Raw genomic sequence first — 18,586 nt, 5'->3', positions numbered from 1 at the left:
AAAGGATTAGCAAAAGGCTGAAAGAGAATAATTGGCTGTCTGCAGGAGAAGATGAAACGCTAGCCACCACTGCAGCTCAAGGGTTTGTCACAACCAAACCACATGTGCTCTTGCTTGTCTTTCTCCAGAATGAAGCAGCCCACGTCTGCAAATAAAATCTTATGGCTAAATGACATATCAGAATAGTCCTCTGCTTAACAAATAACACAATCTAAAGAATTTTACATTTTAGCTCTTTGGCTTTGCCCATGGATTTATAAACTAAATCTATGTTCATTTTTATACAGCATATAGCAGTGCCAAAGACCACAGTCAGAATGGCACATGTTAAAGAGTAATCATGAAAATTTAGATTCTCATTTCAGGTTATGTTAAGTCAGAAAGATTTAACATATATAAATGCCATGGTTTTTATTTTACATTTTATGTCATTTAATATTCGAGGGTGGTGTGGGGATGTAATGTAAACCAGAATCACTTAGTTTTCTATATCATCTTTTCTGAGTGCATCATCCATGATGATACTCAGAATGTTGGGAAGTTAAACTCACTTCACTTCTGCTCCCTCTGCTGACTGGCTGCAATAGTAGCTGACTTCACTCTGAAAGAGTTACGGACTCCAGTGTGATTATGGAGACCAGTGCGTGCAATTCGAAATTTCACATTTGGCTTATGAAATTCTTTATGCCACATTAATAAATACTGATGAGTACATGTTATATCCCCGATTATGACAATGTATTAAATCACACATGGCATAAAATACTTGAATATACAATTGAGTCTGAAATGATTTCTCTTACAACTAAGCCACACTTGGCATAATAAGAATAAAATACTGAGCATGGCTGGCAACAATAAGGTCTTTGATATGCAGTCTTGCTTGCACGTGCAGGTACTGGCAACACAGTAGCTCTGAAAGATCTAGACATTCAACCACAAACACTAAAAGCATAGAAACAATCAGATGGCACCTCCGCCCTCACATCAGCCACTGACCAAATTTCCTTTCTTGGACTTTGCCGAGTCTCTCATTTCCTCCCCACATTTAAATCTTTTGTGTCTATTATAATCTGTTACTTGCGCTGTGCTATAAACTGTTGGCATCTTACCTTTCCTTTTTCAATCATTGCCTCCCTTTTGCCTGACACAGAAAGAACAGACTAGCACGCCCCAGTGAGTTTTCAGTGGAAAAGGTGATTATATTAATGTCAGAAGCTGAAAAATCAGTAAATCTAGTTAGTCTGTAAAACAAAGAAGAGGAAGAGATCATACTTACAGCAGCTGCAGAGACACAAGATCATCAAAAAGGCCCTGGGGAATCTCTGTGATCTTGTTTCCATAGAGCACTCTGAAAGATACGGGAAGGCAAAATAAATCTTAAATAACAGACCAGTTTAGTGTCCTCCCACATCTCTGCATTATCATCTTTATTGATCCTGTGTACCCTGCCCAGGATCTGTGAGCACTTCATTTAACTACTGATCTCATTTTCTTTTCAGAGAGCACATGGCATCAAATGAGTCGTTATGATTCAGGCTTCGTCTGGTGTTGGAAAGCATTTCTAATGTAGAAACTGGACATTATCCAAAAATTGTATCTAAAATATTTTTCATTCTGTCAAGGTTTCTTTTCACTCTTTTCAGAAGTATTTTAATCACTGAAAAGCACGTTGCAGGAATCAAAAACCTAGAATTCTGCTCAGTGATGGTAAATTTAAAAGCCAAGAAGCTGAAGCTAGTTGCAGATAAAATTTCACATAACTGACTCTCTTCAGATATAATAATTGGCCAGATATATGACACAGGCATCACTGGATAAAATGTTATGGCTTCACCAGCTGCTATTACAGTTTCAACTAGCTAATTTATACAAAAATAATAAATAAAGGAAAAGCATGAACTGGGAATAGTCATATATTTTGGAAACTCAAAAGCAATTTAGGTATAGTTTAGGTATTAAAAAAAACAACAATGAAGATTAAATAACACGAGTAAAAGGAACTGTATAAGCTTTCATTTCTTCAACCGTAAATATATGCTGTCTTATATTTATGATTCATTTCAGTATTCATAATATTTTCTTTTTTTATTGAAAAACTGAAGACATATTATCAGCAGAAATTGAACTAAAAGAGAAACAGACAAAACCACCATTACAATAACATGTGCTACACAGGGATCAGAACAAAATCACAAAAAAAGGACTTCAAATTTCTTTAAAGCACTTTCTCAAGAAATTTCTGTAAGTCGATAAAATTTGCCCAAACCAGAACACGAGTTACGAGTTCATATGAGCCATGGGAAGAGGTGCAGTCTCCCCCTGAAAATTCTACTCATTAACCATTTTAGTTTGGGAATACAAGAAACTCAGAGCAGAAGCTGTGGAGCAAGAAAAACTGCATTTTAGTAGACATCAAATTGGGGAAAAAAAGATTTATGATATTTGTGGGCTCTCCATTGGACACAGTAAATGGTTATAAACCGGTTCATCGTGCCAAAGCTGTGCTGCTCGTGTCACTGGAGTGGTTCATTCCCAAACTTTTTAATGTGCAACAACACGCAAGCAATGAATCAAACAGCCATGTGAGGCCTGGATGCTGGCTCAAATCCTGGATTACCTTGTCTTTCAGCATTTAAAATATTATGATGTGTTGAATACACTGAAAAACAAACACTTAGCACAACAGGCCATTTACAATACTCTCTGGCCCTCCCAGAGTATGGCCACATCAATTTACTCATCATCAGTCACTGGAAGCTTATCAACTCTGTGGGAGAGTTCCTAGATCAGCTCATTTCGGAGCCTAAATAAAATGAGTATAAATAAAAGAATACCACTTGGATATGAAATTCTGAACTTGAAACTTCATTTTTCATGACTTCTGTAGTTCAGAAGGAACTGAACTTCCACTCAAGAAATTAATGATCATAGCATTGTATTTTCTCTAAACGAATCACAGAATCATTAAGGTTGGAAAAAACCTCTACGATCATCTGGTCCAATAACTTTTATTTTCCTACTGTAGAATCAAGAAACTGGCTTTTAATGTGCTGTCACAGTAATTTTTTTTTTTTTGTGAATAACGAATGCCCACTATTTTTTTCCCTAATCGCATTTGCAAATAATATCTTTAAAGTCAAAATATGAAGTCAATGTCTACAGACTCTAGTGAACAGTATTTTTTTAGCAAGTGCATCATCTATATATAGAGTTTAGATGATAAGCTTTGTGAGGTGAGAATACCATCTTATCATTGTGAAGCAGGAGGATAATCAATGCTGATCAGCAATGAATTGTACTACAGAATGTAAGAAAGAGTTCAGAAGCCAAGCTTTACAAATGCCTGCCGGCAAAAGGAAAAAAAAATCCATTCCAAATTAAGGGTTATTTTGGCTGCAGAAGCAGTAAAAACTCATGTCAAATAAAGCCCTAGAGTATTTACAGCTAGTATAGTTGTTAGCTGTGGCACTACTAAATACAAATACCAAACGATGACTCTAGTAAGAGTAATTTTTCATTAACTTGGGTGGTCATAATGCTGTGTTCCAGTGAATTTGAAATCTTGCATGTGTTTATACAGCTTCTTTATTATATTTTGAACCAAATAAAACACATTAAAATCATCTATAAAACAAAACAAAGCTTCAATTTTAGAAGCCACGAAAGGAAAATCAGTATTTTCAATCCTAATTGGGCTTACGTGCTTGTGGCAGATTAGCATTCGAACAAATTAACAGCTAAACAAAAGTCAGTATGATAGCTCAGGCACTTGTCTTGAATTCATATTCATGTTCAGCAATACACAGAGCCAAATTAGCTAATGCCATTGTCTGCCTGCCATGCCAGAGCTGAAGTCAAACAGTGCTACAGAAAGAAGCGAAGCAGAGGGGAGCAGAGATACACAATCAGACCTTGCAATTCAGTTCTGGAGTTATTCATTGCCATTTACTCTAATAGCACAGAAACATTCACTCTCCACAGAGCCCTCATTATTTCTATGACAGGAAAACATACCCACAAATATGAATAACTGTCTGGTTCTTGATTCAAGATGCTTTTGTTCTGGATGTATCAACTGCAGTAGTCTGAATAGCACAGCCTACCAAAAAGAATGGCCAGCCTCTGGAAATACCATTAACACCTCCACTTCCTCTGCCCTGATATCTGCTCAACTCACAGGAAAGCTCTGTGATGTTTTTGAACAGCAGCTTTGGGAAGGGTGGAGGTAAAAGGGGAGAGCAAAAAAAACAAAAACAAAACACCAAAGAAAACAATTAGGGAAATAAGGAAAAGGGCATATAGTAGGAAACTCAGCCAGCCACTGAACTTCTTTAACATCTTCAATGCTTTTACTAAATTTTAGTAGAAAACAAATTCCAGACCTTTGTCTATGTTATTATGAGTTCTGAAAATGCATTTTCACTTGCATCCCTCTTCTATTTTGGTTATATTTTGCAGGCACAAGGGTTTAGCAGCTATTGTGCAAACCTGACATAGAAACATAACTTTCCTTCTATTCCCTAGCATCTGAAATTTAGACCTAATATATGCTTTATTAAATAATAAAGTTAATACATACCAGAAAACAGCTCAGTAACTGCTGCCAGCAGACAATTCAATGAATCAAAATGAAATTTATTAGAATGTTTAAATAATTGCTAAAATGTTTGTTCTGTGCTCCTCAACTTCGGTGGGAAACCAAATTAGCCATAGGTCTGACGAATGTCAGGTAGAGAAGATAATTCCCTAAACATGATGTATGCTTTGGGACAAAAAGCCTGCTATACTCTGATTCTCTATTCACAATGCTAATTATGAGAGTATTAAAAAGAGACTGTGCCAAAATAAATTGAGAGACCAGTAGATCTCCTCTTTCTCATGGTTCCCTTCCTCCTTTTCTCACTACACATGAGAGTCTCCATTACAATGATGGAAACCAGTCACAAAGACGTGTCAACACCAGAGCATAAAGGTTATTCTTGTGTATTCCACACACAGTTACAGCTCATCCCAGAATGCCTAGAGTTAGAGTTTTTTACAGTTTTTTGCACATGGCTTCTGTTTTTTACAGTTTTTTGCACATGGCTTCTCTACCATCAGCAAGTTCCTGCTATGGCATAGGTGCAGCTGAGCCAGGAAGGGCTGGATTCTCAGCAGCATGAAGAGCCATCAGCGTGCCAGTTCACAGCTAAATGCTTCCAGAATGGCCATGAACAACAAGCTGCTATTCTTCAAAACACCAGGAGGATTGGCTCACAACCTCTAACAGTTTTGAGGCTGCCATCAACCTTCCTAACAACGGCAAAGGACACGGCATGTAAAGCACAGTCCCTGGCTGCACTGCAGGCATTGGGGCAGGTATAGTCAGCTTTTCACAAAAAGCGCTCTAAAAACAGGACAGGTTTTTTTCCGGATCAACTAGCTGCTTTCAATTAATAGAACTGGAAAAAGGAATAACTTGGAAACCTTTATTTTACCCCTCATTAAATGAAAATGTGCAGTTCTTTGCCTAACGTTAGTTATGATGCTTGAGTTCCTATGTAGAATCCGTACTGCCCAAACATGCCCAGCTTTCATCTAGCAGTACACTAATACTTTTCCTCCCTCAGCTGCCTAGTTGTATAGAGTTTGTGGGAGTTCACCATCTATGAGAGCTCCTCCATAACAGTTTCAGCTGCAGTTGGACAACGAGTTCATGTTTTACACCAGAGAAGAAGAAAGGCGATTAAGATCTGGTAGGAAATTGTGATGGCAGATGCATATTTCCTCAGAAACCAAGTACAACATCTACTGTATTTTATAAAACCTCACCCATTCACCTTTACACGATTATTACAAATCTACAGTAGGAAATGTCATAAACATATACAGTCATAAAAAGCCATTATAATTATTCAGCCTGATTCTGGTATTGCACTTTTATTAGCCAACATAAAGTGCATCTATTCCAAGATACTATTAATTTTCAAATAAACAATTACTGGTTAAAATTAAAGTTCAAATTTTGCAGATTAATCCAACTCATGCTCTAAGTAGTTAAACAGTCACTGCATAGCTTCATCTGAAAGTCTGGGAAGCATCAGACAAAGGACGATGCACTGGGAGCAGTCTCATGCCTAGCAACAAGCATGTCATCTTAGAGAGAAAGTATCTGGGCATGGAAGAGCTCTTCAGACGCATGGTCTTGAAATGAGAAAGCCTCAGTGATCGTTCACAGTCTCGAGACATTCTGACCTCCCGAGCAATTTTAAAATTAAGGAATTTGCAGACTCTACAAACACGTTGCCTTTCACATGCACTGAAGTTTACCATACCTTCTTTAAGTGTCTGAAAGAGAAATTACTGGGCTGTCCTTATTTTACAGTTCTTCAGCATTTCTTACTTGCAAGTGCAGTTGCAACATAGCTACTTGGTAAGTCAGACCCAGAAATCCAGAAATTTTTCCCTGGGATTTGACTTGGAGCTGTTCTGGGGGTATGAAAGCCTAAGACAGAATCCCTCGTTCAAGGCCATCTGGTTTCCAGCTAACTGTTCCTTTATTTTGGCTTGGCTCAGACATTCATCCTGAAGTGTCAGATTTTCACTTCACGCAATGTCTTTTTCAGTCCTCAAAATGCTTTTAACTTTCCTTCAGACTGTGAAAACAATTCTTGCTAGGAAGAATTATATTTCCCAAGCTGCATACAATGGCACAGGCTCAATAAGAATTCAAGTTATCACAAGAGAAGGAATTGATAGAGGTAAAACCAGCAATAAATTTCTAATATCTGATAGAAACTTAGACGTGATCTTTTTTCTCCCTACTATTTCATATTTCTTCATAACAAGTTAGGCTAAATAAATCACAGTAAAGCTATCCAAAGCAATTTGTTACTTTAAAGTAAGTTTGGCAGTTATTGCAATAGACAGTGCTTTATTGCAGATTTCAAATCACTGGAATGACATGGCATACATCAGCCAGGAGGTGATGGTCAGAACGGGGCTGCCGTGTCGCAGTCGAAGCGGTCGATCATCTTTGTGTACTGGCTGGTCTAAGCTTTTCAATTGTTCACAGGCTTAGTTCAGTTCATGAACAAAAGCAAAGGAACTCACTCCGCAGTAATCTCAAAGGTATCCTCTCACAGCTTAAAAAACTGTCCCCAGATAGTTTGGATATGGCCTTCCAAATGTACTCTTGTGGGAAGTTCACCGACCCTGAGAATAACATTTAACTGTGATGCTATTAACAATAAACAAATGCTGAAACAATCCTCTTGCCAATATTACAAACTGATTTTGAGTTGATTTAATGAAAAATTAATTTACTTCAGAACGTACACTCAGCAATCTTGAAACATGAAACTATTCCTAACTCAGCCCCATGTTCTGCACCGAGTTATTAACTACTTCAACTCCAACAAAACGGAATTCAACCCATGTAACTTGTACGTACAAGATGATGCAAACTGCACTTCTCAAAACTTCTGCCGTGCTTCTCAGTGCAAGTGTACTTTTTGTTCCCATTTGTCAATGGAAAGGAGTATTAGATATCAAGACTCTATGTCCCAGAGCAAAAAAGCTCTGGCTACATTGCCATGGCTCACTCACATCTGTGCTGTGTACTGTTTTCAACTACTTATTTGTTTCTCATCTTGGATATTTCACATGGTCCCAAATGCCACAGTATTGCTACAGCTCACAGCCTTCAATGCATCCTTCTATCTTTGAGATACTTTGGGACACTAAAACTGTTTCAGTTTTTCAGGAGCGGACACTTTGGTACTGACAAACTATAATAGCTACCACAGAAGTCACTTACCATATTTTTTTCTTTCCAAATCCCACAGTAACATCTTTAAAGACACTTTTTCCACATCTTGATCTGTAACACCCTCCATGCTCAACAACAGCCACTACAGTCAGCACTCTGCAGGCCTGTTCATTCAAGACTAGACTTCATTGGAGTTTTGACCTTCTTCTGTTTTTGGTTTTGTCCAAGAAGAGGATTGCAGATTAGTCCCTACCGAAAATATACAGTGCCGAAATACTGAAAGAGAACTTCAGACACTGTAATACAATTAAATCTGCGGAATGAACTCCCAGGTAACCAGTTACTCACAGAGCCCAGCCTGCATGAGACACAACAGGAAGAACCATGGAAAGAACTGAAAATGCTCTTAGAGAAGAAATTAAAAAAAAATCGACATCCCCAAATGTTTCTGAGAAGAAAAATGGAACAGAAAATTTTTATACCACAGAGCTGTTGCATATATAAGGGAAAAAAATCCTACTGAACAATGGACATGGAGAAAATTTTTTGTCCCCTGTGCGTGGAATAGAGAGGTCCTGAATCCTTATGAGATCCAAGTCTGCCTTTCTTTAGCTAAGAGCAGAGAAAATCCAGGGTAGAAATGGCTTCTTTGGAATGTTAACATTTTGTGACCTGTTTGGCTCCCATTGATGGATTTCCTGATAGAGAAAATACATGGATTTGAAAGAAAAACTTATGATCTGCTAGAATGTGGGTCACTAAGCACTTTTAAAAGATTTAAGTTACAAGTATTTTTAAAGGAAATCACTTCTAATAATGTAAGAAACATTCCTGTGTTTTAAAACTATAATGCACATTTTTATTTCCATCTTTATCTAGGTAGGCAGAGTACTGTTAGAAACAATTCTGCCCAGAAAAACTAACCTAAGTTAGCTTCAGAAGAAAGTAGTGCAGCAGCTCACTATACACAGGCCTCCACTAGCCAGCTAGCCTAACAATGTTGGCAATCTTCCAGATAAGCACTTTCACTCACTTGGACCCATAGGGAGCACTGCAATTGCATGCAATCCAGAGTAAGGGGAGGAGCTAAAAATGGGAATAAGGCAGAGAGAAAAAAAGCACGGATTTTAGGAAGTACAGCACTATTCCATTTTTAATGGAAACAAAGTTGGGTACTTTCATTCTTGCATTAATACTTCACCCTCCTTTACTACAGCTTTAACTCAGCAAGCTGAAAAATCCAGCTGCTTTGTGCATGGATTAAACCTCAATGGTGTCTCATTAAAATGTATGCCACCAATCACAGCTGGCTTACATATGCAAAAAATAGAATGGTTTCTCTCAGCTGAGAGGAAGCATTGTATGCAGAGCAGTGTTCCTTTAGGGCATGCAGCTGACTAAGGTCACAGGGGCCTCAGCACAAAACCAGGCGCTTAAAAGAGAAAACTTTGCTTAGCAAATTGTCTTACTTCATTTCTACATCCCTGTTCTTTCCCCTTTGGCATTTTCATTGGGAGGGCTGGCACTTCAAAGGAGTCACTTACTCTTGCACTTGTCTTCTTCTGGTTGACAGAACTGAACTGGTGGCTGTAGCAGAGATCAGATGAAAATGAAACTACATCCTCTAGTTCTGAGAAGGCTAAGACAAAGAAGCCCAGATTCTGCACATCAGCAGAGCAGCACATAACTTGGCTCCAGAAAGATACCTACAGTTCAGAAAACAACAAGAGGGAGTGCCCAGAAGAAAAGAATCTGCCAGAGGTCTGAGTGAAAGAGAAGGGAACTAAACTACCTCTTGCCTGTTGGCCACAGGGAAAACATCTGTAAGACCTGTCTGCAATGAACAGCAAGAGAAAAGCCTTGGAAAAGAAAGCAAAACCAGAAGTACGCAGGAAGTCAGCATGTAACCTCCTAGCATTACCTTCAACAGTTCTATCTGCTTGGATATAAACACACTTAAGCAAGTTTGCCCTAATTTACTGAAAACACAGTTTTGGGTGACTGGACTGAGAACACAGAGCCATTGCACTTGCTGCTGGAAGTTGTACCACTAGAACTTCCTGCCGTGTTCATATTCTCATTTTGTCTCTCTCCAATCCAATGTGTTCTGTCCCACTCCTCCCGCTCCTGGGGGTATCTCAATTGTTAGTAGCTAAATCTGAAACATTTCTGGGTTGGGAAGTCAGCCCCACAGAAGTGTCTTGCCTGCCCAGTTCACTCCAAGCCAGCTTTGCCGAGACCAGAAAGCTGTTGCATTGCAGCATCAGCAATACCACGTGATGCCAAAACTGTAGTGTTCAGTAAATATCATTCTCTTAGTGAATCATTTCCAGACAGCACTGAGGGATTTGGCCATTTCCACAGTAGGTTGAATAACAGTGCTCTAACTATTCAACAAAAGCTAGCAACACTTAATATATATTTCTGGCATTTTCCCAGCTGGATTCAGGGCACAATGAAACACCCATCCTTCTGCATTCTGCCTCAAAGTTTCCTTGCAACACAAATTTAGTACTGAATCGTCTTCTAATATTAGATCTAGAGAGCGAGTTTTATAGGTTGTTAGAATTACCCAGCATTCAGAGAATACAACTATGGCAGCTTTTTGGAATAAACTATAGCCTTAAAAATCAAGCTATATGACATGAATATTAATGGGTTAATTGCTTCAAAACTGTCTTTAGTGCAAGTAAATATTGGCACAGTTGAGCTTATTCTTGTCCCAAATCAGATCTCTTTCCAACACTCTGTTCTAGTTCATTCTCCATGTGCAGCTTCTGAACTTGTATTACTTTCTTTTACCAAGGAAAAGTTTCATTGTTTTAACAGCTAAGAAATGTGAAATTTTTGTTAAGAGCTCAGGTTCTTCCATAGCCAGTTTGAAAAAGCTACAACAAAAATAAAACACTTAAAAATACCCAAACCAAACCAAAACAAACAACAACAACAACAACAAAAAACAAAACCAAAACAAAACAACCACAAAAGAGCAGATCTCTGTTTTGTACAGCACAGAACTTCAGTATGGAAGTATTGGCCCCTGACTGATACCATCAAAAGCATGTAAGCTGTGACAGCTTTTGTGTGCCACGAGGAATTGAGGGTGTGGATTAGCCTGCAGGAATACATGTGCAGTAGAGGGACTGATGCACAGGCTTTGAAGAAGTGAACAAGTATCCAACTTTGGAGGTGTCCAACTATAATAAGTGAATAAATACATTTCTGTAGAGATGTGTAAATGGTTCCTTCTTCTAGCCTTCGTGACCTTCTAGCCTTCAAGATCAATTTCTCATTTACAAAACATTAGATGCTTCATGCAAGCTGGCACTTGCACTCAGAAACACAAGTTTTCCCAGGCAGCACATTATCATTTATCTTATATATCTACTCCCCCCAAATACTCATTCAATTCTATTTTCTACTTACAATGAAATGAGAGATTTCAAGCCTTTGAATGCATCAGGTGCAATGTCAGATATTTGATTCTTGCTGATGTCTCTGTAAAAAGAAGGGAGGATTAAAAGAATATTAGTAAAATTGATTTGGATGAGAATATTTTAGCTTGAATATTTACAAAACCGTAGTGTTTAGGAAGAAGATACTTGATACAAAAATGCAATTAAAACATGATACTACCTCAGAGAAATTACATACTATGCAAGGATACAGACAGGCAAATTCCAGCAATAATCAAAAAACATCAGTTGTATGACAGGCTGAAACTCCAGCATGCTGCAGCTCTCCTGTAGGCAAGGCCTATCATATTATGGACATTAGAAGAGTTTTATGAAAAGCTTTCAGCAGTAACAACAGCAAAGTGGCCCACTGAATAAAAACTGGTGATAAAACATCATAAGAACATTTAATAGAAGAGGTGGCATTGTGACTCTGCATGGACACATGTTAATGAAGATGGTGGGATTAATGGTGCCTGCATGGTGTAGGCACTGGGGGATGGCTTCTGAAGTAGTAAGACAGTGTTTGGCTGCAAAAAGAAATGTTGCAGTAACTGGGGTGTAAAGATGAGCATACTCATAAGTATCAGAAACATGCAGTATTGTTAAAATAAATTCCCATCTGAAGCCTAGGAAATTACATTAAGGGTTAGTGTCAACCTACCCCTAATAATATTGGTAATTTTTAGGGTGACAAAATTCATATTATGTAGGACTTTTCCTGCACCAAACTCAGTTTCCTACCTATGGGAGAAGGGATGGGAAACAGACCCAACCTCCTGATCCCAAAGCAGGTGATAGTGTCACAGAGTTTGGCTCTGTACCAGTGATGCTTGTTTCCTGGTGACCTGGAGAAAACAAGCAGTGCAAAATTCTACCAGGAATTTCATCTGGAGCAGAAGGTGAGAAGAGGATTGCTACAGCAATGGCAGTTCTTCACAGTTTTCAGATGGAAGGGCAAAGATTGGAGGATTTGAATGGAAACCACAGACCTCTGAAGCCTTGCACCCCCATGCTGCAGACTCCACTGCACTCCAGGGCAGACAGTGGGAACCCCAGTGAGATTTCTCTAATACTTTTAGCTACGATGTGTGTGGAATTCAGCTCTACAATGCTGCCATTTGCTAGGGAAAGTGTGCTCCTTCAATTTTAATCATAACCAACCATAAATATGGAAATTATAGGCTGCACTGCCATTTCTTCATATGTGGTGCCAAATTTACAGATGCTCGGAACTGGGCACCTTACCACGGCTGTGACTGCAAACCAAGCACTGTCAATCAGCTCAACCAGGTGCTTAGCTGAGGGCATTACTTTTAGGCACTTCATTGCCTTCACTGATAGTTCATACCTGCTTTTATCAGTAGTATCAAATCTTTTAACTGATGTCTGAAGCTGGAGTAATGCAGCCTTTCAGCCTATACATTTCCACTCTTACTTCTGCCAGGGCAGATGCTAACGATCCCAGATATACCCTAAATAAACACTAGTTGAATAAAAAGTTCAACAATCAGAAAATAAGTATGCTTTCCATTCTGTACATGTCATGAGGTATAAATTCTGTTGGATACAATTTTAATGTACTGTTTTCAAGTCTAGCTACATAAAGCAGGATTTTCTTTAGTTCTTTGGTTCAAGGAATAACTGTTATACAACCTACTAATGTTTTCTGTTACAGCATCCTGCCTGCAAAGGCAGCAATCAGTGAAGTTTACTTCTTGTTTGGATCCACTCACAGCAGCCAGGTTTGTGACAGTGAAAAGAGGTATATTTACTTTTACATCTTTTTTGAAATCTTTAGCACTTGCTGCTTTTTGTCTCATAATTCCCAAGCACAAGTCTGGTTTAAATTTGTGCTATCTATTGGGGGATCACAGTAGGATCTGCTACAATGAAATGCAGTTATCAGTTTGCGGAACAAAGATTCTGAAAAGGGGCATCAAGTATTGGAAACAAGTATTTCAGCACAGTTTTATTGCATTGCTACATTTCAACATTTCTATCCTTTCTCTCTCCCTATGCCCAGATGCTAATGATTATGTAATGAATGGTGCCTGAACGTGCATAAATGCCATGCTCAGTGATGAAACTTACCACTTCATGCAGACACACTACAATCAGCATTAGAAGATAATTAGACACACTATTTCCTTTCCATTACAGCCCAAGATCTACTGCTGTTGGAAAAGGAGGCTCCATCTCCTTCTGATTTGACTGAGACAAAGGGATTCAATTATGTCATTGTACTTTTGCTCTCCTCCTTTGGCCTGCTGCTGTCTGATAAGATCATCTTATTTTGTGCTTGATTTACATCAAGACAAAGAGCTAAGGGTTTCTCTAACCTGTTAAGTCAATTTAGGTTTCATAGGATTCATTTCCATAGTTTAGGGTATTGCTGAATCACTCAGTGGAACTATGGCTCTATGGCTGGAAATATAATAAACTTATCAGGTTTCCACCCAGGCAGGGAATACATTAGTCACCACACACGCACTTCCCCGCAGCTCTGACAGCACAGTAGTGACTGTCTTCTTTCAAAGGGTTGCTTAACACACCTTGGAGGGTGGCAGTGCCCAGTTACCAGTTGGATACATAAACTGCTGGTGATTGCAGTAGGGAATAAAGGGTACCTGTGAATCACAGTCTATATAATGTATGACTGCAGGGCAAAGCCACTGGTTTAAATGTCTTTACTGTAAAAGGTTTAGAAACAAAATATTTATGTGGCCAAATGCAAAATTATTACTGAATGAACATTCTCTTTGTTGACTAGCATTATTAGAGATTACCTGAAAGTCTCTAACATTTGAAATGGACTATTCTCATTTGACAAGGGTACTCAGTAGAAGTCCAAGTCATGTGTGGTTTAGTTTTTAAAAGCTGCTTTACAAAAGTATCAGCATCACAGAGCTACTGAGAAGAATGTGACATCTCAAAGCGTTTTCTGATAAATAAATTTGAAATGTGAGATGCCCTTACTAGCATGAGAGCTAAAGAGGTACATCCACATCTTTCACAGTGCTTCTATGTACTTGACTCAGCCTTATGCTACAAAATTGTCTATTAAAAGCCTCAGAGAAGCAAAGACAAAATGCAAGGAAGTGATTAAAGAATGATAACAGCACAACTGTTGATACATAAATATATTCAAAAAGGCATGTATGGGTGAAGTTATCACCGCATGCAGAGGTAAGTTCTACTTCTTTCCTTGAAACAAATGAGATGTACATCATTCAACCCCCACATATTCTTCTAGAGCTCCTGAATGATTGAGCAGAGAGCAATGAGTTGTACCATTATCCCCAAAATTAGGGGAACCATAATTCTGGATTATATCAATCAATATTTGAATCCTACAAGTGTCAAACCTGCCTTCTGAAGCAGATACATTTAGCTTAACTGTCATGGTTTTATGATATATAATTTATTCTCTGATAAAATGTTGGTAATTATGAGAATTCCAGGTCACACAAAGCACTTCAAGCTCCTTTGCCAAATACCAAACATTCTGCCATACTGGAAACTCTTGAAGAGATATTCTAAATATCTAAATTAAGCTAGAATCAAATATAAAGTTGAAGTAATCTACATACATATTCTTGTATCATCTCAACCTACTGATATTAAGTCATTTAATGATTAAGGTGGTTCCTACCTAAAAAAAAACAGTGCTAGTCATCTAATTATTTAAGAAAAGGAAATAACATAATCTTGCAGGAAATAGTAAACAATCAAAATATTGAGAGCGCTGCGAAAGAGCAGTCCATATCCTTAGCATTCTACCATATGTACCCACCAGGAGTATAACAAAATAATATGATTCATGATATTGTGCTAATATTATCCCTTGACTTCTATCAAAATATTATTTGTAATATCTGTAATAAGAACAATAATAAAGTTCTGCATTTGTACCCAGAGTAGGGCATCAATTAATAAAATCAATAATCTTCATGCCATTACACCACACACTGAAATGACGGTGTAATTAAGAAAGGATGGAGACTTCAGTGTTACCAGGAATATATTACCTTAATGGAAATAATTCTTGCCTTTAAGAGATAATTCCTTGACCAAGACATATTTTTGTGTTAATAAGGATGGGATTCTTGCACACAGAAAACATAACGTCAATTACCTCTTCAAATCACTGGACAAATTTCTTTAAACTTCATGTAACAATAATAATTCCTGGCCTAAAGCCTTGCTGTCCAGTAGCAAAAAAACCTCGATAAGGAGGCATGTTGGTAACCAAGTTTCAAATCATCATGTTCATGATGGGACATTCTGCAGCCTAACTATCCCAAGGTCTTCCACAAAACACTGACATGTTAACTGAGCTTTGGTACAGATCATTTGGAAGGATATTATATGAGTTCAGATCTCAATGATGATGCCAGTAATATTCAAGCAAGCTGTTAACACAACTTGCTAATGGAATTCTGCTCTGAAACTCTAATATTAATCATTTCACATAATAACTGCCACCTTGGGTTGGAGCAGTTAGTCAAGTTGAAGAACTTTTTTTGTAAAGTCTCATATTACTTCTCAGTCACAAAAAATGAGAGGATAGTAAAACACTGCCAAAATCTAAAATTAGTTATACCTCGGAAAGAACTCAACCAGTGACTTTAATAATGAAAAAGTTACAAGTTAGGTCACTGAAAACGGATCTGTCATTTTTCAGTGAAATTACTATCTCTCTAATACAGTACTTCTTTAAAAATACATACGGCTATATTGAAAGTGAGACAGAAGAATAGAGACTCTGTAAGATTGATGATTTGACCAGTTAAATATTAAGATCCATATTTACAGCTCTTCACCTTTAGGAACTTGATAACTCTGGACTGGCAAACAGTAATTTCACTCTCAAATCCAATGGTACAGCACATTTCAGTTTCCAAAAGCATTAGCATTCTGATGATTCAGTAGCATTTTGTCAAGTGAGCTGACAGCTTCTAAATTCCTGAAAGTATTGTACACACTGGAAAACAATAAACGTAACAGGTACCATTTTAAAGCAGTCTTAGCACTGAATACAAAGTCTGGACAACTTCTGGTCCAGTGGTACCCATCAACATCTTGATAGGATGGCAAAGCAGGAGTAACATGTTTTACCATTGTCTGAATTGCACTTCTGCTGTCACAGTGTCTCCCATATATCACTTAAAAACAAAAATCAAGACAGAACAGTGGACTATCCAGCTTATCTGCATTACTGCTGCAAATAAAACATTTTAAAGTTTATTTTTAAATCCACAGAGACAATAGAAGAGCTAATCAGGAAGGAATTGTCTGCATATCTACCAGTGATTGAGAAACTGAGAAAGTGAGCTCCACTAGGCTTGTTTTCCTGTAAACAATCAAGCAATTGAATGCAATATAAATATTGCTAACTACTCTGCAAGAACATGTACTCCTGCTGTAACAGGGGTCAACACAATGGAGTGTTAGGAACAGAAAAACAGAATGAGTAAGAGAAAAACATAGAATTTAAAATCTTTTCTGAGTAAGCAGATTTGTTTGAACAGTCTAAATAATTAGCTCACATCCTTTGAAAGTGAATTTAAGCATTATAAAGGATTTCATGCACTGACAGTCATACTAAATCTAATTCTGTTGTTGCTCACACTATGAAGAGATGATTTGTGTAATCCCCAGTGATTTCAACATAGAAATTGCCAATATGTTTCTAAAGTAAAGCTGCAGAACTTGAAGCTAGAAGATTCAAGGTTGCTCTTGCACATTGGACTTAATAATAAGACTTACATTCTCTTAAGTTTCTTGTACTGGGTAAAAGCTCCAGGGGGAATGATTTTGATGAGGTTTTGTTCCAAACGGCTGAAAACAAACAAAGTAATATACATATTATATATACAATTGCAGGACAGGAATAACATGAAACATTAAAACTGTTTTTTTTCTTTTTTGTATAACTACACAACTATTTTGTAGAGGTTTGTACATGAAATAGATCTTCTTTTGAAAGCACCAAGTGGAAAAAAACCACCGAGGAAACAACATTTCTTAGAAAATAAATTCATCTGATTGGTTATGTTAAGTCTGTATAAAAAAAATGAGAAGCTGTAGAAATTGCATCTTTAAAGAATACGGAATTACTTAAAAAAAATCTTAGGTATATTGTATCACTACTTAGTCACATTTATGGTAGAAAATACAGATGCTTTCCCTCACTGCAAATAGCAGGTAACCAAACTGAAAGTGATGCTACTTTGTGACACCTTAATGAGCAGATTAATAATACCAGCAGAGTGACTCAGGAGCAACAATCCGTGGGAACATGCCAAAGTTCCGCCCCATATCCCCCACTTGCATTAATAATACCACTGCAGAACAATGTGGAAACCACTGCAATGTAAATTCTGATTTTTAACTTTTTTCTTTTTTCTTGGGGGGGGAATCTATTTTAAAAGGAGGAAAAAGGACTATATGTTCCAGTTTTCACTAACAAATATTGAAATCCTATTAAAATACGGAGCAGACTAAGTGAAAATGCTGCTGTGTTCATTTCTGAGATCTCTTTTGAAAGAATCATTCTTTATAAAGTATGCTTGTACCAGTAACAAAAAGTGAGCAGCTTTACAGTATTGCATGCAGTAACCATTAAGGTGATTCACTTCTGTGCCTTCACAGAAGCATTTTCAGAAGCAAGATTCCCAAATACCTGCAAGAAGGACTGTCTTCTCCTCACATTAACCCTAAGTATGCATCTTGATTATAAATGTAAAACAAGACTCAACATACAGCAAATTCAAATGCCTGTGGCAGGTAAAATCATGCAATTATGGCAGGAATAGAAAGCAAAATCTGATTTTACCTAGCTCTTATTATTAAAAAATTATGTAGTTTTTTTCAAAAATGTGATGAAAAAAATGGTTTTAATAGCAGAAATCTGCAGTTGGAAGTGGTTTAGAACTGAAATATGAAAACAGCAGAGTGAAGGAATGACCAATAAAGTCATTTAAGGATGCTGCAGCAGTGCAGATGGGAGGACAACATTAAAAAGCATGAACAGAGGTAAAGTGAGATACAGGGAGAAGTAAACGAGGGTTTTTAACGACTATGGAAGGGTACAGAGAAACTGAGTACAGCTCATCAGCCCTCTACCACACAGCATAGCCTTCTGTTGATCTGTGCTTTCAACAGGCAAAAAACCAATTCCCTCAAATACACAGTATTTCGCCAGCTCGGTTACACTTTCAGAAGCTATTCAAGTCATGAACATTGCGATATTTGCACAGACCTTTTTATTTCTGTAGAAGTCTATTTTAAAGGCTGTGATCAGAGTTAATCCTCTTCCTTGTTTTGTGATTTGAATTAGCAGCTGAGATTCCCCTTCCAGTTGCTCTAAATA

General features: G+C 37.7%; 1 protein-coding gene across 1 annotated transcript in view; it reads right to left on the bottom strand.

Annotated features, from left to right (window-relative positions):
* Positions 1-18,586, bottom strand: part of SLIT3 (slit guidance ligand 3) — a 464,100-nt gene that overhangs the window by 128,419 nt on the left and 317,095 nt on the right. The window contains exons 10-12 of the mRNA XM_065734486.1: positions 16,981-17,052; positions 11,180-11,251; positions 1,280-1,351 (exon numbers count right to left, since the gene is read on the bottom strand). Of these exons, the coding sequence (XP_065590558.1) occupies positions 1,280-1,351; positions 11,180-11,251; positions 16,981-17,052 (216 nt within the window). The remainder of the gene's footprint in view (positions 1-1,279; positions 1,352-11,179; positions 11,252-16,980; positions 17,053-18,586) is intronic.

Source organism: Cyrtonyx montezumae, unplaced genomic scaffold, assembly GCF_038088225.1.
Source record: "Cyrtonyx montezumae isolate F1298 unplaced genomic scaffold, pur_monq_1.0 scaffold_18, whole genome shotgun sequence".
Classification (NCBI taxonomy): Eukaryota; Metazoa; Chordata; class Aves; order Galliformes; family Odontophoridae; genus Cyrtonyx; species Cyrtonyx montezumae.
The sequence above is the reverse complement of the archived record's forward strand: the minus strand, read 5'-3'. Positions and strand labels throughout refer to the sequence as shown.